Source organism: Tenebrio molitor, chromosome 1, assembly GCF_963966145.1.
Source record: "Tenebrio molitor chromosome 1, icTenMoli1.1, whole genome shotgun sequence".
Classification (NCBI taxonomy): domain Eukaryota; kingdom Metazoa; phylum Arthropoda; class Insecta; order Coleoptera; family Tenebrionidae; genus Tenebrio; species Tenebrio molitor.
Genome location: NC_091046.1, coordinates 22065475 through 22089495, shown reverse-complemented (window position 1 = coordinate 22089495; position 24021 = coordinate 22065475). Strand labels below are relative to the sequence as shown.

Here is a 24021-nt window from a genome sequence, read left to right as displayed (position 1 = left end):
TTTGTACTATCGAGTTAATCAGAAATGATATGATGACTTCTCTACACGTTTTATTGGTGTAATAGAATTGCTTTCAATTATTGATCTGTTTTAATATTTTTAAAGTTTGGTTCATGATGTTGTCGTGGATGAAGAGTCGCCCACGTCTTCCAAAAGCGACCCCGAAACAGACTGTGATATCGGAGGGGAGACAAGACTTTCTTCGAAAAGCGAAAAGAAAGAATCTTCACGTGGAACTCCTATTCCATCATGGACCGGAGAACGACGAAGGCGAAAATTGCCGGAAATTCCGAAAAATAAAAAATGTGAGTAGTCTTTTTTTTATTAGAAAAGATACACAATATTAACACTTTTATTACTTAATTTGTATAATATTTGAAATCGTAAATAAAAATCAATATATTTTATTTATGAGTACAAATTATAAATTAAAATAATAATAACCCTAATCCTAATCGATTTGATAAAATTCATATTGTAATAATTTTTAATATAAATAATACAATGATTTAATAAAAGATTAGTATTTTTAATTTTTATAATATATTCATTGTCCAGAAATTTCATACAGTGTAACTATTACTGAAATGTATATGTCGCAGGCTTATAGCAGAATTAGGCTTTTTGCAAAAAACCTAGGCGTTTTGCAAAACGGCTTCACTTTGAATAATAACTTTCAATTTTTTAAAATGACCTGCCGTTTTCAGTCATTTTATAAAATGCCTGATGGCAGTTAGTCATACAATATACTCTTGTAAATGACTAGGCATTTTGATTAAATCCTTTTATCATGCGCAGTACATATCAATTTCTAACCTAAATCAAAGGCTGTGATTAAAAACTGAAGTGCTCTGTTGGACAGATACACTATGATTGTAACTATTCTGCCGAATCGGTTGAGGCAAATATTTACTACGTACTTTGAAAATAGTCCAATTGAAATTGAATAAAGAACTAAAAAACGTAAAAAAAAACAACATAGGATAAGTAAATGAAAGTTTATTCTTTTCTTAACATAACAGCATAAAACATATAAATAAAAAAAATAATAGGTAACAAAGAAGTTATCCCTTTTTCAAAAAAACATTGTTTGTGGGCCTTATTGCGTACGATGTGCTTAATAAGACCCACCCATTAAATTCTCGATAAAAGTTAATAAAACACCATTTTCTTCTAGAATACTTAAATAAATATAACTTTCACTTGCATGAACTACACAAATAATCCAAATCATTATCTTTTATTAGGCCTATACAAGCTTCGTGGTACCAAACGGAACAATTCTTGCACATACAGTAGCGGCCAAAAGTAAAGAAACATTTGAAAAACAAGTATTATTTCTGTTTCTGCGTTTTATTTAAAATCAAACTAGGAAAAAAACATTGTAATAAAGGACCTGAAAGATACAGTCAAAGAAGTTGTTACGAAAAAAAAAGTAGTTTAAGAAATAATCAATTGATTTATTTTATATGCGGTCAAAAATAAAGAAACAAATTAACAATTATTTTATATAATCATTATTTATTAATAACAAGTAGAATAGCCTTTATTACTTCAGCACATTTTCTAGGCATAGAAAAAATCAATTTGTCTATATACATACTCTGACGTTATGTTGTTCCAGGCTCTTTGTGCTGTCTCCAACAAATCTTCTCTGGATTCAAATCTTCCTCCATTTTCTTTTCGAATTGCCCGATCAAGGTGGTCCCAGAGGTTCTCTATAGGGTTTAAATCGGGACTCTGGGCCGGCCATTTCATTACGTTCACTTTTTCTCCTAAAAACCACTCCTTTACGATATTTCATGTGTGTTTCGGGTCATTGTCCTGCTGAAATGTTCATCGAAGGGGCATATTGTCCTCTGTAAACGGAAGCATTTGTTCTTGCAAAATGTGGAAATAAACAAATCTGTCCATTATACCCTCTATGAGATGTAATGAGCCTACCCCATAAGCTGAAAAGTATCCACAAAATTTTCATCTCCACCTCCATGTTTAACGGTACCTCTTGTTCACTTAGAATTGAATCTTTCGTTCTTTGGACGTCTTGTCCAGTGTATGCCATCAGAACTGCACAAGTTAAATTTAGTTTTGTCAGAGAATTGGATGTTTTTCCATTGGCGCGGCGTCTAATTCAAATGCTCTTTTGCAAATTGTAACCGGGCTCTTCGATTTTTAACAGAAATGAACGGTTTCTTTGCTGGTTTTCTTCCATAAAGTCCAATTTCATTAAATCGACGTCTAATAGAACTCACTGACAAACTTACATTTGGAATTTTCTTTTTTATTTTTACTGCATCCCAAAATGGATTCTGCCTTGACAACATTCCTATTTTTCTTTCAGTGATTCTGGTGGTTTTTCGAGGTCTTCCCGATTTTGGAACATTAATTAAACTTCTTCTTTGATTGTACAAAGAAATTATTTTTGAAATAACTGACCGATTCAGATTTAATAGTACGAGATCCCACTGCATGATTTCTACGTTCATCTGTTTTTTAATCAAAATACAATTTTTATAGATAATTATGAGTAGAGAAATACGTTTCTGCCGGGTTTCCTATCGAAATATGGCCGCAAGTATTTTTTAATTAAAATTAAATTAATTATTTTTTTTCCAAACAGTTTCGTTCACTTGTTTTTAAGATAAATTATAATTCATTTCAAAGAGAGATGTGTAAAGCACTTGAAAAGTTCTGGTTGCCATTTCTCAGTTGCCAACTTCACGTCATTTTTGCTCAATTAGACAGCGTCATTTTTATTTTAACCACGCACAATGCATCCTTATCTGATGCACGGTGTGGTGAGCTAACTCTCTTTCGCTCTTATCTATCTTTAACAGTTACCCCTATTTGCGGCCACTTTTCCATAAGTAACCGTATTCCATCGTGTAGAGAAAAAAATTAGCTTTTATTTGATATATAATTTATGAGGGTACGTTATGAAGTTATAAATTAAACAGAGAGGTACATGTTTACACCCGGTTGCCAAGGGGTTGCGGCCAACTGAGAAATGGCAACCCAAACTTTTCAAGTTCTTTACACATCTCTCTTTGAAATAAATTATAATTTATGTAAAAAACAAGTGAACGAAACTGTTTGGAAAAAATTAATTAATTTAATTTAATTAAAAAATACTTGAGGCCATATTTTGATAGGCAACCCTGCAGAAACATATTTCTCTATTCATAATTATCTATAATAATGCTATTTTGATTAAAAAACAGATGAACGTAGAAATCATGCAGTGGGATCTTAGACTATAACTGCTTTGCAATATCTGTGGCGGTCGTGAAAAAGTAGGTAAGTCGAAAATGTTAATTTTTCAGGGCAACGATTCAAAATTCCATATCATTCCTAAAATCCTGTAATTAAATAGAAACTTCTTTCTACCTGTACTTGCTTTCAATATAAGTAAATTTTAAACTGTGAAAATCTGAATTATTTAATTCCATGATTTATTATTAAGGTGTAAACATCGTTAACTCATTTTTGAAATTATTTGACTTACCTACTTTTTCACGACCGCCACAGATATTACTTTGTCGCTCTCCAGACTGAAACTTATCAATTATTAATTTTCGCATATCTACAGACAAAGTTTTACCTCTAGGCATCTTTATTTAGCGTATATATTACAAAGACACAAATTTTAAGGCTCATAGCTGTGGTAACTTAAAAATGAATAAAACCAAATGTTTCTTTACTTTTGTCCCTACAAAAACAAACAAAAAAGCCGTTTTGGTACAAAAACTTATCATATTCAAATTTTTTTATGACTATAATTTCTTTTGAGTCGGTAGCATCTGCATTTCCAAACACATTTTATTTATATCAGTTTTTGCAGATACAATTCGAAGTTTTTAATTTGTTTCTTTACTTTTGGCCAGTACCGTACGTATACTTATCATTTCACAGGTGTCGCATCAGGGACAATACCAACTTCCCTTATTTGATTTTCTGTCAAAATAATAATTCAAGAATAAAGCCCACTACAATTTTAATAAGGCCCAATCCTTTGCCGGGCCTTATTAAAACCAGCTCACATTAAAGGGTATAAGATATGATACGAAAAGAAGCTAAAAGCAGAATGAAATAAATACATGCAATGAAAAAGAACTTTCCAAGGAATACTGGAATGCTATTTTCAAACAGAAATTTGTGGTAAATACCTTAAAATCATACACTTACTTTTCCCGCTTTTTAACAACACTGGTGGGTGAACTTTGCAATGTTATTTTACCGCGAAATTTGAACATATCTGGTACGGTCATTTGTACGAATTTTATGCACTCATGCTAAACGAACCCCTTATGTTGTCGTATATTTGGAGATTTCTATAATTAAGTCAATATCATTAGTGGGCCTTATTTTCGAGCGGGCCTTATTTGGAACAAGTACCTTATTTGCACAGAACAAAAGAAAGTAAAAAACAATGAAAAATAACATTAGCTATTTGCACAGAACGAAAATTTTTTTTAAAAAACCCTTCAAGGAAAAAACTATTTGTTTATATGCGCAAGTACATACCTTCTGCTACTATGACATACTGCGATGGATAAAGGGATTTATTCAAAGTGTCTAGTCATTTACAACAGTATATTGCGATGTCTTCAATATGCCTAACTGCCATCAGACATTTTGCAAAATGACTGAAAACGGCAGGTCATTTTGAATAATTGAAAGATATTATTCAAAGTGACGCTGTTTGCAAAAAGCCTAATTCTGCTATAAGCCTGCGACATATATTTACTTTAATCGATGACGAAACAAATGAAATTTAACCAAATAAAAGATTATTAACTATTTTCCGCCGTACGTTTCACTATTCGTTCAGTTTGGATCTTTCATTGGACAAATTTTTTTTTTTTTTTCTAACACTACTATCTTATACTGTTTCCATGGTGCATTTGAGCTCACACCTTATGTTTCCCATAAAATACGCTTTTCTCTATAAGACACCTCGTCAATAGCAACGTATCTTATAGAGTCATAAAAAATACGCTCACACATATTATTCAAGTAACATTTTATTCATCATTTTTACAGTAATTATCACAAAAGTGAAAAGTACAATTATTGAATTGGAACTGCCACATTAGCTTCGTGCTCTTGTCCTAACATCTTCTTCTTTAACTTGTGCTGTTTCATCCAATGCAAGTGCCCGGCCATCGAAAACTTGAATCTTGCCGTAGTGTGAATTAACTTTTAAGGAAGTTCTACACACTTACCCCATATCAAGAAAAGCCAAAATGACATCTTCCGTTACCTCCGTTACCTATTGTTCCGGCCTTGAAACGAAACATACACCTTTTCGTATGCACTTTTAGACTTCATTGGTAACAAATTGGCCCCTTTTTTCCTATTTCTTCTGGAACGTTTTGGCACATTTCAACGATGAAAATTGTTTTTTTCCAAATTTGTTGATATTATTACCATAGTACCCACGGTATTGTGACGCACCTCGAATAATTTCTGAATTTATTAAAATTTCTGATAAGCTGTTAGTGTTAGAAAAAATCTTGAAGACAACGCGTGTTTTATAGTTTAAAAATCTCGATCTATTAAATTCTCGTTCCCTGCGGTCGCTCTAATTTAAACTACGATCTCGATTTTTAAATCGTCTATAAAACACTTGTTGTCTTGATAGCTATAATTATTTACATCACCATTACAGAGAATATATTTGAGGTAATAACAATAATAATTGATGAGTAATGACATTTTATAACATAAAAGAATCACCCTGAAACTTTCGCCAGGCCATAATATTGCTGGTTGATATTTAACGGGTGACTATTAAAATTTTCACTTGGAGTTGGCTTTGAACGAGTTTTCATTTTTTCTGTTACTTTAGACACACGCAAGAACGAACGACAAATGTCAGTCAGTACAATTGAAACATAACCAAATTAAGAGAAAAAACATTTATTGAAATGTCAAACTAGTCAGTGTCTAAGGTGCAACGGAAAACAAAGAATGATCCATAGCCAACCCTAAGTGAAAATTTTAATAGTCACCCGTTATAAAACCTTTACAGCTCTTTCACAATGGCGTTAACGTTACGTCGATGTTAAAATGTTAATGTTAACGTTAGATCTAATTACATGTATTTCAGTATTTTTTATAAATGATTTCCGTTGGCTAATGTTAGAATGTAACGTTAAGAATCCAGACCATTTCTAGAACTAACGTTAACGCTAACAATATCATGCAACATTAATTTTCATCATAACGTCATTGTGAACGGTCCACAATGAAATACATGTAATTTTGAATTTCTAGATCTAACGTTAACATTAACGTTTTAACATCGACGTAACGTTAACGCCATTGTGTATGGGCCTTCAAAGAGGAAGGGAAAATGTGTTTTGAGAGATACCGTGAGATCATTTAAATTTATAATTAAAGAAGGCTAATATTGGCAACACCGCTGACCCCTGGATTTGAATTGTCAAAATGACGCTTTAAAATTCAATACAAAATATGAAACGGCGAGTTAACAGTTGTACCCAAGCCAGGTGTTTGATACAACTGTTAACTCGCAGTTTCATATTCTGTATTGAATTTTGAAGCGCCACTTTGACAAACCAAATCAAGATGTCAATGGTGTTGCCAATCTAATTTTAAAATCACAGCCAACTTTAATTATCAATTTAAGTGGTCTCCCGGTATTAACTCTTCTGAAAATGTCGTCTTTTCTACTCGTACATGTGTCTCTATCTGGGGCAGTGCTCGTCAGATGTCATGACAATGAAGTATATCTTTGCCAAGAATGATTTGTCTGCGCAGAATAAGGTACAAAAACTGATTGAAAAAAGGTGGCGAAAGCCTTGACGCCAGTCATATACATCACCGTTGTTCGTCATTCTTAGGGTACAGTTAATTTTAAAATTATAGAGTACCTACACCTAATTTTCTATAGTGTGAAATGCACTTACATTTTTTGTTGATGATCAATGTCAATTTTGACAAACAAAATGCCTAACCTAACCGAAAACGAAAAAAGTGCTCATTCTTTCCAAATTAGAAGAAGGGTGGTCGATCCGGAGGGTAACCCAGTATTATAACATCGCGAAGACCATCGTGCAGAGGATAAAAGAGACAATATTATAGTGTTCTAAAATATCTGCGACGTTTTATGGTGTCAAACTTACCTAATCTATTTAAAAATATGACGTTCAAATTTCAAAAAGGCATTTTTACATGTGGAAAAAACTGTAATAAATCGACTTCTTGATTTTTCAGGTGTACTCTATTATTTTGAAATTAACTGTAGGTACATACAGACTACGCGAATGGTAGCCTGTAATGTAACATGTACATTCTACAGTATTGTTATTTTGGTTGTAGGTCGTAAAATTTTATGGCATTCTAAAGTCCATTCAAAAATCAAAAAACCACCACCTGTTGCTTTAGGTTGGTAAAATTTAAAAAACTCTAGGTAGTTATTTTTTCATACTATGTTGGTAACTATAAATTATGACATTTATTTGATTCAAAATAAAATTCAATTGCTTTGAATTTCGTTCAAATTGTTTTATTATTGCTCAGCAGGTTTCATTTATTTATTAGTTCTTATTATTTTTACGTAAGTATGCCCAGAACAGAATTCACACGAACCACCGATAAATTTGAGTAATTTGACACTTAACCTAAAAATTACAATTCACACCAAATTTTACACTAGACAGGCGTTGCCGATAATAATTATCGAGGAAAATGCGACGTTGATGGTTTTTTGATTTTTGAATGGACTTTAAGTTAAATTACAGCTGAATATATACAGGGTCGCTACAAAGTATGGCAACAGTTAAATATCTCGAGAATGGTTTCTTGGAAATCCTTGAGATTTGGTATGGAGTTAAGAGCATTTAAATTCTATTCTTTGCAATTTTTTCGGTTTTATACCATCATTTGTTTTCGAGATACAAAGCTAACTAGTTTTTTTTTAAATGGCAACAGGGGTTAATTTTGCGATTTTTGAAAATAGATTTTTTTTTCTGAATTCAACGACGTATTACATGTAATAATAGTTTACATAACAACCCTAAAAAAAAATTAAATTTAATTCAAAAATAAATAAACGTAGCTACCGTTTGAGGCTTTTTTTATTAAACCTATCAAACCGTTTGTTGGAATTCTTTGAAATTTGTAATAATAGTTTACATAACAACCCTAAAAAAAAAATTAAATTTAATTCAAAAATAAATAAACGTAGCTACCGTTTGAGGCGTTTTTTATTAAACCTATCAAACCGTTTGTTGGAATTCTTTGAAATTTGCTACGGAGTTAAGGGCATTTAAATTCTATAATTTGTAATTTTTTTGATTTTAATACCTTCATTTCTTTTCGAGATACAAAGCTAACTTGAACTTTTTTTAAATGGCAACAGGGGTTAATTTCATGATAAAGAGTGTTTTTTTAATTCAACACTGTATCACATTATGACCGTTTCATTTTTTGTTTGTCATCAAAAGTGTCATCACTTCAGCACAGCTTCGTCTCCTATCACCATATCCAATCATCATTAGAACTTCTATCCGTTAGGTTTCACTTAAATAAGGCATTTTTATAATAAATAAATAAGTAATATAGTTATTTAATAAACTAGTTTGTTAATGAAGGCGATTAATAATCGAAACTGTTTAAAGCACGAACGAGTGTAGCGAGTGAGTGCCTTTAATAGTTGAGATTATTAATCGCCCATTAACAAACGAGTTGATTACAAAATTTTTTCGTTGACCGCAAACTTTATTTTTTTGTGACAAAATTTTAAATTGAAGCCAAATCCAAACCAATTTCATCTTTTTCGATAAAGATGAGACCTTATAAAATACATTCATCCTTTTTTTGTCCTCAGGGTAGGCCATTTTTAAATGTTTCAACACATTCTATTCACTTTACCACAAAGAGTGTCAGAAGACGTCAACTCCTTTCACATTCAATTTCACGTAAAAATCACGGTTGCTAAGAAAACCTAGTTACCTTTGAAAAATATGACATGCGAATTATAACCAAAAAGGTCGGCTTTGAAAAAGTGAATTCGTAATTGTGCAGTTATGGAGCTATAAAATTTAGAAAACCCTGCTGCACTACCTACTGCAGTGTTGGTAAGTGCAAACAAGGCATGTTCGAGGTTGTTTATACATCAAAATATCAAAATCGCAAAAATCGTTGATTAATGAAAAATAGTGTTTTAATGAGGTCCATTAATACACTATATTTTAGACAAAATAATTAATTAATATTGAAATTAACAAGCGGTCAACGGAAAAATAAATTAATAATAGAAACTGTTTTCAAAGATAACTGTTTATTTATTTTTGAATTAAAATTAAAATTAAAACTATTATTACATGTGATACATCGTTGAATTCAGAAAAAAAACCTCTTTTCAAAAATCATAAAATTAACCCCTGTTGCCATTTAAAAAAATTCAAGTTAGCCTTGTATCTCGAAAACAAATGAAGGTATAAAACTGAAAAAATTGGAAAGAATAGAATTTAAATGCTCTTAATTCCTTACCAAATCTCAAGGGTTTCCGAGAAACCATTCTCGAGATATTTAACTGTTGCCATACTTTGTAGCGACCCTGTATAAATGTAAAAAGATTAGCTTCACTAAGAGAACCGAAGTTATTACTTTTCATTTACTCTCTACTGGATCCAGGTAATGAAATTTCAGATTTAGGTTTATGGACACTGGTTTAAGTTTTGTTCCTCATGTGACGTTTATTGTAAATAACGCATTGAAAATGTTAGGTTTTATTTTTAGAAACACCCGTGATCTGATTTTACTAACATAATGTCTATAAATATGAAGTCACTTTTTTATGCATTGGTTCGCTCTAAATTAGCTAGTATTGTTCTGTTGTTTGGATACCATATAACCAAGTGTATATCAGCTTGTTGCAGAACGTGGGACGAAAATTTGCAAAATACATGTATTTCAAGATATACGGCCATTAGGGGCTATTCTGTATCGAGTACGTTAAAAGTAGAGCATACGTTAAATGTTCGGACTTTGACAGACCTTTAAATTGGGGAGACAAATTTGCTATTCTGTAACTTCAGAATAACGTAGACCGATAAAATGGTAAAATTTAAGGTGGGTTGATTGTGAACGAGCCTTAGCGCTTGCGCACTGAGAATTAAATTCATATTTGACAGTGTTAGGATTGAATCATAGACAAATGAACACACTAAACAAAAGTGATTGCTGAGATGACAGCAATAATTGTGGAAGGCAAGTACTTGAGTATTTGGATTTATTGTGTAATTTTTGTTTCCGATGTTACTATCTGATGTGGTGCTAGTGCGTATCTTTGATATCCATGAGCAGACGCCTGACATTGGGGTGGACATTAATACGCATAACAGAAGAGAAGAAAGAAGTAGAAAACGCAAGCAACCCCAAACTAATGTAATAAATATCGCAGAAAAACATGAATAAGAATATTGCAGAGTCCAATATAAAGCTGGCCAATGAGGTGTTGACTCGTGCTGGCAAACGCCAAAAAAAGAAGCATGTCAGTGCTACATTACAATATAAATTTTAGTCATAACTTTCATAAGGATTGTTTTAAGTATATAATGAAATAAACATTTAAATAATGCATATCTATTTTTAATTGGGAAAATTGTCATTTACAAGATGTTTTATTCGAAGTGCTGCATGAAAGCAATCTTGTTGATTTAAAAAAGGAAAAGTTTATCATTATTGTAAAAACTCACAGAACGTAACCCAAAAATGATGATACACTGGGCAAAAAAACGGTCTGTTAAAATTTAAGGGTCGAAAATCGTCGACCCATAAAAATAACGTACTTCCTCCCAAATTTGACGTACGTACGTCAAAATTTTAACAGGATGCGCAGATACAGAATAGCTTTTTCGATTTGACGGAACTTTAAAATTTTATCGGTGTGTTACTTTTAACGTACTAGATACAGAATAGCCCCTATTATTCATGAGACATTGTGATGAGAGTGTATTTTTAAAATCTGTCGAGTTGAACTCTTTGCTATCTAGAAGAAATAGAATTACGATATATCCTCCACTTTTCACCATTTTAATTCACCACTTGTGACATGTTTGAAACTCTATAATAGTCTGTATCGTAATGAAATGATCCTGATATTGACATATTCCATGTGCAGTTATTTATAAGAAATATTAAGATGAAAATTATATCAAAATTTACAGTTTAATGGCACATCCTATACTATTAATTAATTTTTGTTTTTTTTTTTGTTACAGTTAACAATATTATACGGGGTGATCAAGAATGACTGAGTCTGTTGGTAACAATGAAATTTGGCAAATTTAAAATTTACCCACGAAGATTCATTTTTGTAATAGTATAAACATAACCTGCATAACCAAGAATGTTTTTAATGTAATTTCAAGTTAAAAAATCCGGTCAGTGCGTGGTCAGTGCCAATTACTAGACAAAAATCACCAGTATTTTCAATTGTTTCATTGCCAACAGACTCAGTCATTGTTGATCACGCTGTAATATGTACCATCGGCGCCATCGAAATGTGAACGAATTTCTGGTGCCATAGAAATGTCTTCTGTTTTGGTCTAGATTAAATAAAACTTTGTTCAGTGGCGTACTATATGTATGGGAGATAAGAGAAGATTTCTATTACCTATAGCTTTCTATTACAATTATTACAAGTTTCCCCGAGTTTGGCTACAGCCCTCGCTTTTTCCGCATCGGTCAAGTGTCGTGGCATGTATATCGTTTAAAAATAAATTAAATCTGCTGATAAATTATGTTTGTGAAAATATGTCACAAATCTGACACATTAATGCACGCCTATGAGTGATGTTTCAACACACACTATGAAAATTTGGCGTTCACATTTCGATGGCGTCGATAGTACCTACTGTTCATTATAGACAAATATTGTCTGTTGGAATAAAGTTATTATTATATTAGGCAGAATGTAGCCTAAGGGAGTTCGTTTCGGCTCAGGGACGCGAGGGTCGCGGGTTCAATTCCGACCCAGGGCTATATTCTATCTCGTGATTCGGAAGTCACGTTAAGCCATTGGTCCCTGTCTATTGAGTTGGTCATCATGCCCCTCATAGATTTGTAAACCAGTCCTAGACTGTGTAACAATTTTTTTTTTTAAAGATCTTGCGGTTTAGGATAACCGACTTATAAATCCTAGTTTACCACTAGTAGATAATATTTTAAGCAGGGTTCTATTTGGAACTCCATTTCTCTTTGTCAACTTTGCTATTTGCGTATGTATGATGAATAATATCAGATACCATTAGTAGAAATTCTATAAATAATTGTAATTTTTGTAAATAGAGTACTTTTCATGAATTTGTTTTTGGGCTAAGATTCTTTCGGATACCATTCTTGTACATTTTGTATATTTGCATTTTACAGCAAATGGCACGCGCCGCTTCTGAACCTTTTCAAACCCAACCATTATTACTCGCTCATAATCATGCAATAAAATTTTACAAGCCACAACGAAAGTGAAAATTCTATAATGTCAACGTTAATCTAATTTGGGCGGGGCTGCGAGCCCCGAACGAGCACACTACGAGCGCCAATAATTATTTTACACACCCTTAGATTACATATTACATTACAGACTCTGCGCGCGCACCCTAAGGTTTATTAAAATTTCTTTAGAATTAGGTACTGTTACGTTATTTATCAGTTTCAGTATAGTAAGCCTTGGTTTACATTCACACAAGTTGGATGGTAGGTGAGTCATAACTGTACAAGTACAGTTATGCTGTAGGGTAATATTGCCATAGTGACATGTCAACAACAATCAACAAATGAAGACAATATCTAACTTTATTCATTATTGATTCAAACAGACGGAACTAAAAACAACAATAATTACTTAAATAGAGGGAACTCTGCCAAAGTAAAAATGAACTGCACTTCGTAGCATCGGGCATCGGGTAGTACGTCCATAATGATGAGGGGTTATATTTCTTCGACTCTATAAACAAAAAGATAAATACGTTACGGAACTAACACTATGAGCACTTACCAGTTCAGGAAAATACGCCAACATCACTTTCATTTACAGTTGTAACCTTATTTCGATCCTGCAGTTGTTTGAATGTCTATGATATCAGATAAGTACCTGCCTTTTGATTTTTCCGGTATTATGCTATTTAAAGCTTGTTCTACTTCATTTAAGATATTTTACGGTAAAACACTATCATTCAAATTCATTTTGCGAAATGTCTGTTTGTATAAACAACCAAATGTAACTATGACACCTGAACAGATCACGCACAACGCGATCAGCTCAATGTATTTTAAAACGAGTTTTTGGATTTAATTGTTTTAAATTCTCTCTAATTATTCTGAAACCGGTAAACTATCGAACAAACCACGGATGTTATCATAATAAAATAACCTTAGATGTCTTAAAATCCGAGCTCGTAGAGCGAGGATTTCAAACCGACATCTGCGGTAGTTATGATAGTTATAACATCGCTAGGTATGTTAATAGCTATTATTCTCCCTTTTTGGTAAAATTGTTCCAAAATAACGATATAACTGACTCCGCGTCGAGATCGAGATCGAAAATGTGGGGGTGGGTGGTGATTATAACCGGTGAAACCGGGACTCCGAGTGATTTAATAAAAGGGTTGTGCCCTCGCCGCGATAAAAAAATAAAAAAAGAAAAACTCTCGAAAAGTAAATTGAATTCAAAAACAAAATTTAAAAAAAGGCGGGAACCGAAAGCGAAGCTCGATATCATCCTCGACGTTAATCTTCTACGCCGCCCACGATCGGCGGAACCGTTCCCTCGGGCCTCAGCTTGTCTCCCAAAAGAAAAGAAAAATTCAAAATAGAAAAGGAAGTCGCGCGGCGGACGAGGACACAAAAGATATACAGGGTGATGAAAAAAAAGTGCCCGTGCTTACCTGCACGTTATAAAGTATTTTTAACTAAACACGAATTCGAAATCCAAAATTAAATTTGTCCATTCTTCGCCAACATATAAGATTTCCTTTTTAGACAATAGAAATCTATATGATTAACCGTTTACTAATAATTTTATTGTTCAAGTATAGATTTTGGTCGAGTTGATAATGTTCTTAAGTAAAAAATGCAAAAAGTCTATCGGAACCAACGTTATTAAAGATGTTAGAGTACCATTTCTTGGGTCCAAAGAAAATTCGTCAATGTTACAACATTGCAAAGCTCCTAAGATACAGAAACATGTAATTTTTGAAATCGATAGCAACAATAATTCAATTTTTAATGTTAATGGTTTTGTCAAATTTAACCTGTCAATTTTTCAAAAAGTCTGAAAAAATGGCATACAATGTTAACGAATATGTAGACATGTTACTCTGCCTGGGTGCATCAAATGATAACGCATCGGAAGCAGCAAGAGTCTATGCAAGACTGTACCCTCAACGACGTCATCCAGATGCTAAGGTAATAAGAAGATTGATGCAGCGATTAAGAGAAAACGGCCAAATAATGCCTCTTTATGTAAATCGTGGAAGGTCTCGTGAAGTTCGATCACCAGCTTTGGAGGAAGCTATTTTGGAAGCAATTGAAAATGCACCAGGACGAAGTATACGAGGATTGGCGCGAGAGTTTCACGTAGACTATCGCACGGTACAAGGTATCCTGGCTGACGAACATTATCATCCTTATCACTATGTTAAAGTGCAAGCTCTTCGTCCAGGTGATTATCCCCTCAGAGTAGAATTTTGTGAATGGCTACTTGGACGTCACAGAATCGATCCTAGGTATTTCAAGACTCAAGACAGCATTTTTAATCAACATAATAATCATATCTGGGCAACTGAAAATCCTTTCGCTGTGCATCCTCGTGCACATCAGCACCGCTTCGGAATTAATTTGTGGGCTGGGGTCATTGATAATAACCTCGTAGGACCTTTTACGCTATCTGCCAGAGTGAATACAGAAAATTTTCTACAATTTTTACAAAATGACTTTCAAGTTTTGCTTGAAGATTTGCCCCTTGCAATTTTGAGGCAAATGTGGCTACAAATGGATGGTGCCCCTCCACATTTTGGTAGGATAGTAGATGAATTGGTAGAGGTGGCGCGATTGCTTGCCCCCCCCCGGTCACCTGACCTTAATCCTTGTGATTTCTTCCTCTGGGGTCACCTCCAAAATTTTCTATATGCTGCGCCGATTGCTAACTTAGAGGAATTAACATAAAGAATCAACGCAGCAGTTAATATCATAAATGTTCCTATGCTTCAAAGTTGGTGGGAGAAATTTCGAACAGCTATTATAAGATTTAATTGAAACATTTACCTTTTTGTTCAATTTATTGTAAATTAAAATTTTGTTTCATATCCACATGACAGCTTTATTTTTCTGCAGGTGACAGAATCTGTCATCAGCATTGGTTTCTTAGATACGGCGAAGTACGTGAATATAATATTTTTTAGAAAAAAAAGTGCAATATTGCCAATTTGTACTGTTAGGAGAGCTGTTTAATTTTTAAAAGAATGTTTTTAGACCATTTTTGTGTTGATTTTCACAATACTTCGACAGAAAAGGATATTTAAGTTTCAGTCGTGGGCACTTTTTTTTCATCACTCTGTATAATATAATATAAGAACTCTTACAAATAGTATATTATGTCATTAAGAGTAGAAGTGCCTCTTTTTGTGCTAAGCCCAGAGATTGAATACCGAAACGCAGTTGAGGTCGACAACTGGGCGTCCCAGAACTCGCGGATCAATTTAAACTGTATATTCCTTGATGGTAATGAAGGTAAATAACGTTTAGAAAAATATTCAGGGTGCAACAGCTTTTTAGTTATGAATTAATCAAATTGACCAATAGAGCTCGATCTAATTTTCCCTCTATGAGAAAATTGAGTACCTTCCTTCAATTGCCAAGCAACGTATAATTCGACGAATCATAAAATTATTTTCAATATTTATCTGGTCGTCGTGTCGGGGCAGACGTCAAAGTGACAGCTGCTTTTGAAATAACCAAAAATGGGATAATTTCGCCAAAGGCAGGTTAATAAATGTATAGAATCTAAATCAGGGAACGCAAGAAGTTTCTTCTTCCGGCAATGAATGAAATATGGTTTGTTATGAGTGAAAATTTCCAGAGCAATTGTAACCTTGAGGGGTATGGGAAATTGACGGGAGGGATATGATGAATTGAACCTTTGTTGATGGAAGGTAAAATGGCGACGTAGTAATACAGGGTTATTCTAAATGATTGTAGTCGAAGTAGGCGTGAAAACTGAATGTAAAATTTATGGTTGCCGCTCCACATAAAAAAATCATCAAAATGATGTGTTAAATTGGGTGCAAAACAACTCACTATTTTTAAAATTGATTGTAGAACAACTCAATATTTCTGGATTCAATCGTTAATTTAACAAAAATAAATAAAACCCTCATCACCGCACTTTTCACCTAAAAAATGACAGTGACAGCGACACAACTGACAGTTCACATGAAAGCGGCAAAAACGTAATAACATGGGCATGGCCTACTTCGACTACAATCATTTAGAATAACCCTGTATTACTACCTTAAAAATCTTAGTAAAAAGTGAAATATGCAGGGCCTGTGAAGTGAATCGGAATCACAAGAAATTTATCCTGATTCCTGTGCATACACTCTGCATCTGCAACGTATTAGCGCAGTTACACGAGCGGGACTCGTCATCGTCGAAATGAAAGAAAAGACTTTTAGGAACATTCTTGACATTCCAAAAAAGCTGGAGTTACACGTAGGTTTTGAACAACAGATCAAGCATAGTGGCAGTTCTGAAAGAAAGAAGACAAAACCGGATTGAACTAACCTATTTATTTTAGCATCATTATTAGTAAAAATTTCATCTGAAGGAATAGGCGTGAAATTCAAATGAACAGCGTCCTTCTGATTGGTCTACTTTAATTATTCATTACAAAGAATCGATTATACCCTGTCCTTTTTTTTAAACGCTATTGCTTTCAGTTATCATATCACCAAGGAAAACGCACTGTAAGTTTGATCCGCGAGTTCTGGGACAGCCTGTATATTGTTTTATCTTCAAGCGGATCACAAAAAAAAATCGAACATGAACTCACTTATTTATTTTTCTTTTCCTGTAGTTACAATCTTCAAATTTTAAGGCACTAGTAATTTCTACGTCCTTTATTATTGGTACTTGAAGTTTCGATAATATTAGTAAAATCTATGAGTACAAGGCTCTCCATTCTGTCCGATGTACTTTCTGCAAATTTCCACGTAAAACTTTCCTAAAATAGTGAATGATCGCGATTTGTAAATTTTAGTACCCTGAACTTTTACTACGATAGCAGAGCCCAAATCTTCGATATCTCTCATTGTCAAATTGATAATTTAATTGCATCGAAATCGGTCACACTTAGTGACACTTTAATAAGACCTACCCTACAATAATAATTTATCATTCTTCCTATGGCGAGCTCAGAAAATTTACCTATGTAGCCAGAAACTTTTCATCAGGAGCAATTATGTAGAAATCATAGACTTTTCCCCCGGGACTGTGGTCGGATTAGATCTACCTACGTTGAGTTTGCCGCGCTCTACATCAATTTTAGAGCTGTCGCCATGCATTTCGTTTTCTTACAGTACACAAACGTTATCAAAACGTAAATAGCAAACTATTACAACTGTGTACCTATTAACACTGAAAGGCAATCTTGCGCTATTTTTGACATTCGTTTGACATCTGATCTGACATCCAAGGACACGCCGACAAGTCCCATAGCGGGCGGCTCGTCTTTAGTCACAGTCGAATCGGTTATATTGGATAATAATTTAGTTATTTCGCTTTTTTAGAGGCTTTTTCATAATCGGGATAATTTATTTATTAAATATTTCGTGTAGTTGTTGTTGTAATTGATAAATACATCGTGACAAATATTTCAAATGACCTTACATTTGACCCGGTCGAGCCGCCTGTGGGACACTTCTACTCCTAGGACTTGAAGTACTTCTTCTCCGCGATTTTCGACCGCTTGAAGATAAAAACTGTTATCGGTCTGACCGGCCGTTTGCAGGTGAGGTCACCAGCAGACCGATAACTCAAACCTGAACAAAAAAAACTTTCTGCCTGAAACGACGCGCTTGTTTCCCGAAAACTAAAAATTTACTCTATCACCCCTATCACGGGGCGGTCGACGTCTCTGGAGACCTGACTCCGCACTCCGGCGTTTGGTTCTCCGCGAACCTTCCGTTGGGGATCCGCAAATCCGCTCCTCGGCGTCTGGGTTTGGATTCCCTGGACTCTTCTTCCAGGCTCACCCTCTTCGGACCCTCGACGTCTCCACACCCTTTTTTCGCCGTTCCACCACTCGCCCTTTCCGCCCCTTTCACAGTCCCGCACCGATCTACTCTCTAATCAAGACCAAAGACCAAAAGCTCCCTCTCCGCACTCTCTCCTGTCTTTTACAGTTTCGTCCCTCTCAATTCGGGTTTTTATTATTTTCGGCGAAAAACGGACTCGCCGTGAATCGTGCGAACGGTGATCGGATGATCGAAACGACTTGCATTTTTGCTACGAGTATCTATGTATAATGTTTTTAGAATCCAGTATAATAGTACGAGATCCCACTGCATGATTTCTACGTTCATCTGTTTTTTAATCAAAATACAATTTTTATAGATAATTATGAGTAGAGAAATACGTTTCTGCCGGGTTGCCTATCAAAATATGGCCGCAAGTATTTTTTAATTAAAATTAAATTAATTATTTTTTTCCAAACAGTTTCGTTCACTTGTTTTTAAGATAAATTATAATTCATTTCAAAGAGAGATGTGTAAAGAACTTGAAAAGTTTTGGTTGCCATTTCTCAGTTGCCAACTTTACGTCATTTTTGCTCAATTAGATAGGGTCATTTTATTTTAACCACGCACAATGCATCCTTATCTGATGCACGGTGTGGTGCGCTAATCTCTTTCGCTCTTATCTATCTTTAACAGTTACCCCTATTTGCGGCCATTTTTCCATAAGCAACTGTATTCCATCGTGTAGAGAAAAAAATTAGCTTTAATTTGATATATAATTTATGAGGATACGTTATGAAGTTATAAATTAAACAGAGAGGTGCATGTTTACACCCGGTTGCCAAGGGGTTGCGGCCAACTGAGAAATGGCAACCCAAACTTTTCAAGTTCTTTACACATCTCTCTTTGAAATGAATTATAATTTATGTAAAAAACAAGTGAACGAAACTGTTTGGAAAAAATTAATTGATTTAATTTTAATTAAAAAATACTTGCGGCCATATTTTGATAGGCAACCCTGCAGAAACATATTTCTCTATTCATAATTATCTATAATAATGGTATTTTGATTAAAAAACAGATGAACGTAGAAATCATGCGGTGGGATCTTAGACATAAGAGGTGATTTAAATTGAATATGTAAACAATTATTCTATTCTGACATATACGCTTGCCCAACATCGATTGACGCGACGCCAAGCGGCGGAGCGCGGCGTTTTTCAGTTTGTAAACAAACAGTTTCGTATTTGACGACGTGTAAAATCGACTTTTTGAAAGTAAGAAATTCAAATTATTTAGAAAAAAGAAAAGAATGATCAATCGGGGAGGTGTTTGCTGTGTTCCGGGTTTCCAAAATACCGAAAAAAAGAATCGGTAATTGAAATTTTAATCATGTGTTTGGCATGCGTACTTGCTAACAACAAAGAACCTCTTATTCGTGAGAATTAAAAAAACAACAATTAATTGTTACTTTTTATACAATAAATAAACAGTTGACGCATAACACGGTTAATTTCAATTGCGTTAATAATTTACATGATTAATGTAGTGCGTTAAATATACTGGACAAAGTACTTGAAGTAAAACCATTGAATGTTAGGAATTATTGTCCTCAAAACATTTTTATTTCGTTGCATCTTAATATGTACCTGATCTTTAGGAGAATAGACAAAAAATCGCAATTTTGTGCATGAAATTGCTCTTTGGCAATGAGAATGTTCCAAATAAGTACTGTTAAAATCGCGCTAGTTCCTCTTTAAATACCTATGGGCCGTATGATTTCCCATTCATTAGCTAAATAATTCATTAGACAAAGTGAGAGTATATGCCAAGCACTATGTTAGACAGAGACAAAACAATTTAACGACGTTCTTTAACTTTAATGAAAGGGAAATCATGCGGCCCAATGTTTTTAATCGCTAAATCTCAAAAATTACACTAAAAACGTTCTCAATCGAAATTTTATCGTTGAACTTACTCATTTGTATTTAAAATATAGCAACAATTTATAGAGATTGGTGTTCTGAGGCGCCAATATTTCTCTAAATTCCGAATCGAATATTTTACCTTTGGACAAATTTTTTTCCGTGAACAGCTCGAATCAATCGACTGAAAGCCGCAAGTTATTATTATTTCACATGATTTATTGCACACTTGAATGCGAAAATTTCAAAAACTCCTGTGTTTTAATGAGTGATATTACATATCAAGACAGGCGGAATTTTGAAAACACTAACTGAAAGCTGTGCGCTGCTTCCGCGAGGCTGTGCGGCAGTCGTCAGAAAACGATATCGGGCAAGCGTATTGGGTGATTCAAAATTATTGTGGATAAGTATGGCAACTATGTACGAAAATGTATGTGGCAACTGTGTGGGTGGGATAGAGTTGACATTTGTATGACATTTCATATGCGTGCATTTGATTTTTTTTATACACAATTTTCTAAATTGCGCAACTATGAGCTGCCATACTTGCCATACTTATCCACAATCATTTTGAATCACCCAATATAATAGCTGTTTAAGTGTAAGTATTTTAGACACGTGAAATTGACTAACGGGCGAATGCCGAGTTGGCCAACACGTCAAGTGCCTTCTTTCGCAACGTCTTTCATAAATGATTTTTTCTACAATCACCAAATTTTTATAATAAGTGGAAAATATGACATTGTCAAAAATTTCTCGACGTTGTCAAATTGACAGCGAGTAATACAAAATCGATCTTGTTGCCGAGTTGTTATTTATAGTTGGTTGCAAAAAAAAAACGGTAAATGAAAATGTCTACTTGACAATACCTATCAAATATTTTTTTTAAAAGTCATTGAATTTTGACGTTAATCGTAACCTATCTCTCCTAAGAGCGTTTCACACTATGGAAAATTTTTAAAAATGTTTCAATATTATTCTGACAGTTCCCGTCTTTTTTTGCAACCAACTGAGCGATTCCGAAGTAATTTCTTATATCGAAAATGCAGCAGAGCCGGCATAAATACCCTTATACCAGAGAGATCAGAATCAGCGTATCAAGCAGCGACAGATTTGAAATTTGGTGCAAGCAGAAAAAAGTGGTTATCATCACGGAAAAGGTAGTTTTGGTCTATCTTTTCTCAAACTACGAATCAAATGTTCAGTTTTCTAATATACATAATTATACATGCAATCTTAACCCTCCACTTGAATAAATCGTATCTTTTGTGTTTTTTGGCATTAATTGTTCGGATTATTTTGGAATAAAAAGTGACATTATATGACATTTCTTTGAGGCACGAGTGTCTAAAAGTATGTCATTTCGAAACTATAGTGGCAACCTAAATATTAACTTTATACCAGGTGACTTTTAATGATAGGTTAAGATTTTAGAAATAAATAATAACAATTTTGAACTGTCATATTTGAATTTGACAGTCAAGTGTACCAATATAAAATCGTAAATGTGCTGCCAACCGAACAAAAATAATTTCAATCATTAAAAGTCACCCGGTATGTCGATTGTAGAAAAAAAAATTGTGGGATCAAGTAACAACTAAAATGTTGACAAAAGTACCGTCATATTTGATGAGTTTTTTACCTATTTTACATTTTTATTAAAACCTATTATTTTGCAGCTTCAGTTGTTACCATGTACAATGCACAATATCAACTATCAAGAGAAATGTCTTTGGCTGACGAATTGGGAAATTCCGGTAGTGGACCAAGCTCAATTTTAATATTAAAATGTGGATATCTATGGGATACGGATTCTCCAGATTCAGAACGCCTTATGACAGATGCTGACAGCGGACATAGTACTGCACATTCTCCTACAGGGACAGATGGTTTCAAATCTATGTCCCCTATAATGGGAACATCACCTTCATGTGTTGAAGGAGGTGTAGTTTATAACGAGGTTGAGATGTTAGAAGCTACTCATCGAGGACTTCATAAATTTGTACCTAGACATGATGACGAAATTGATGTAGAAATAGGAGATCCTATTTACGTGCAAAAAGAAGCTGATGATCTTTGGAGTGAAGGTAAATCATGAAATATGTATAAGTGTTTTTCGTATAAATTTATTCTGGTAGGTAGAACTAATTAAATGTATATGTATATTATGGAGAAAATAATTAGATTTTATCTCCGTTCCTTTAAATTTCCCGGTGTGTGTATTATAGGAATTAGAAATTTATAAAATTCAAAGTAAAAATGAACTAGTAACACTCAACTGTTAAGGGCTAACCTCTCGTTTTCGGAAATAGGGAATTAAGTACAATGTTTTTTTTCAAAAGGAATATCTCCTTAACGGAACAAGCAAATTCAATGCGGTCTTTTGCAAACGAAAAACATTACATAAATGTACTTGTTGAGGTGCTTGCTTTTTAAATAATCGCATTGTATCTATATAGTACTTTTGAATTTTTAAATGTAAAAAATTTGAAAAAAAATTGTTTCTTTTTAGGTAGACCGGTGCGTCACTTTATTCTCGGCAGCATGTTGCCAAAATTAATCCATCATACCTTAAGATTATTTTTTTTTTCAAATATCCTACCTCAACGCGATAGCTAAGCTAAGCATTTATACAGGGTGTGGCACAACTCACGCCCCAGAGGAAACTGACTTGTGCCGACAGCAATAACATTACTGGAAAGATTGATTCTTTTTTCTTATCTGTTTTTTTAAACAAGTTAGAAGCATATCAAATCCACCAATCCCGTTAGTCAAGCGCGGAAAAACTAGGGAAGAACAGAATGAATGAGGGCGTTGCTTGGTTTCCAAAAATGTTATCATTCTACTCAAAATATCTGGTCGACTGTATTTTATTGTCAAATTTAGCACATTATTGCACTGTCAAAAAATTTAGGTTAAGAATAATGTCAATAAATTTAATAAAAGTTGTCATCGTATAGCCCGCAACTATTAATACAAATTTATTATTGGGCGGAAGTCGTAAAGCAAACAACAAATGGTGGTTCTAAAAAGAACCGAGTTTAATAGAACGAAAGCAAATAATAACAAAGCGAAACACAAACAAAACTCAAAGAAAGAAGAATTAAAGGAGATGCTCAAAATGTCCACCATTCATTTCGAGACACAGTTGTGCACGCCGTAGTAAGTTTAATTTAGAGGCCCTGACCATTTCAGGTGTAATTGTTCCAAAAGCTTCTTGCCATAATCTGTTTCGAAGATCCTCCTCGTTATGAATGGGTCGGTTGTAAACGTTTTTCACGTACTCCCATAAGAAAAAATCCAGAAAATTGAGATCCGGAGATCGTGCAGGCCAGTGGCGTGGACCACCTCGTTCGATCCAACGATTAGGATACATTCGATTCTAAATACCTTGCACATTGCGACTGAAATGGGGTGGTGCCCCGTCATGTTGGAACCACTGATTTACGAGAAAAATCAATGGAATATTTTCAAGTAAATGAGGCAGTCCCATGTTTAAAAAGTTTGCGTACACTGTTCCTGTTAAACGCATAGGGAATTCAAAAGGTCCGATCTGAAAATAAAGAATACCTAAACACGCTTTCTTTATTTTTTACAATCTTGACTTACCACTGAATCTCCCACTAGTCCTGACCACAAATTTACGGAAAATCGACGCTGAAATGCACGCGGATAAGTACCCCTGGGATTATCGTACGACCAGACATGCAAATTTCGATGGTTGAAACATCCCTGCCGACCAAAACTTGATTCGTCCGAAAACAAGATCCGTGAAATAAAATTTTCATCTTCTGCCGCTTTATTAAGCAACCAAACACAAACATTTCTTC

General features: G+C 34.1%; 1 protein-coding gene across 1 annotated transcript in view; it reads left to right on the top strand.

Moving 5' to 3' along the window:
• Positions 1 to 24021, top strand: part of Aplip1 (JNK-interacting protein Aplip1) — a 45436-nt gene that overhangs the window by 329 nt on the left and 21086 nt on the right. Inside the window, exons 2-3 of the mRNA XM_069062048.1 lie at positions 106 to 305; positions 21871 to 22278. Coding sequence (XP_068918149.1) covers positions 106 to 305; positions 21871 to 22278 — 608 coding nt within the window. The remainder of the gene's footprint in view (positions 1 to 105; positions 306 to 21870; positions 22279 to 24021) is intronic.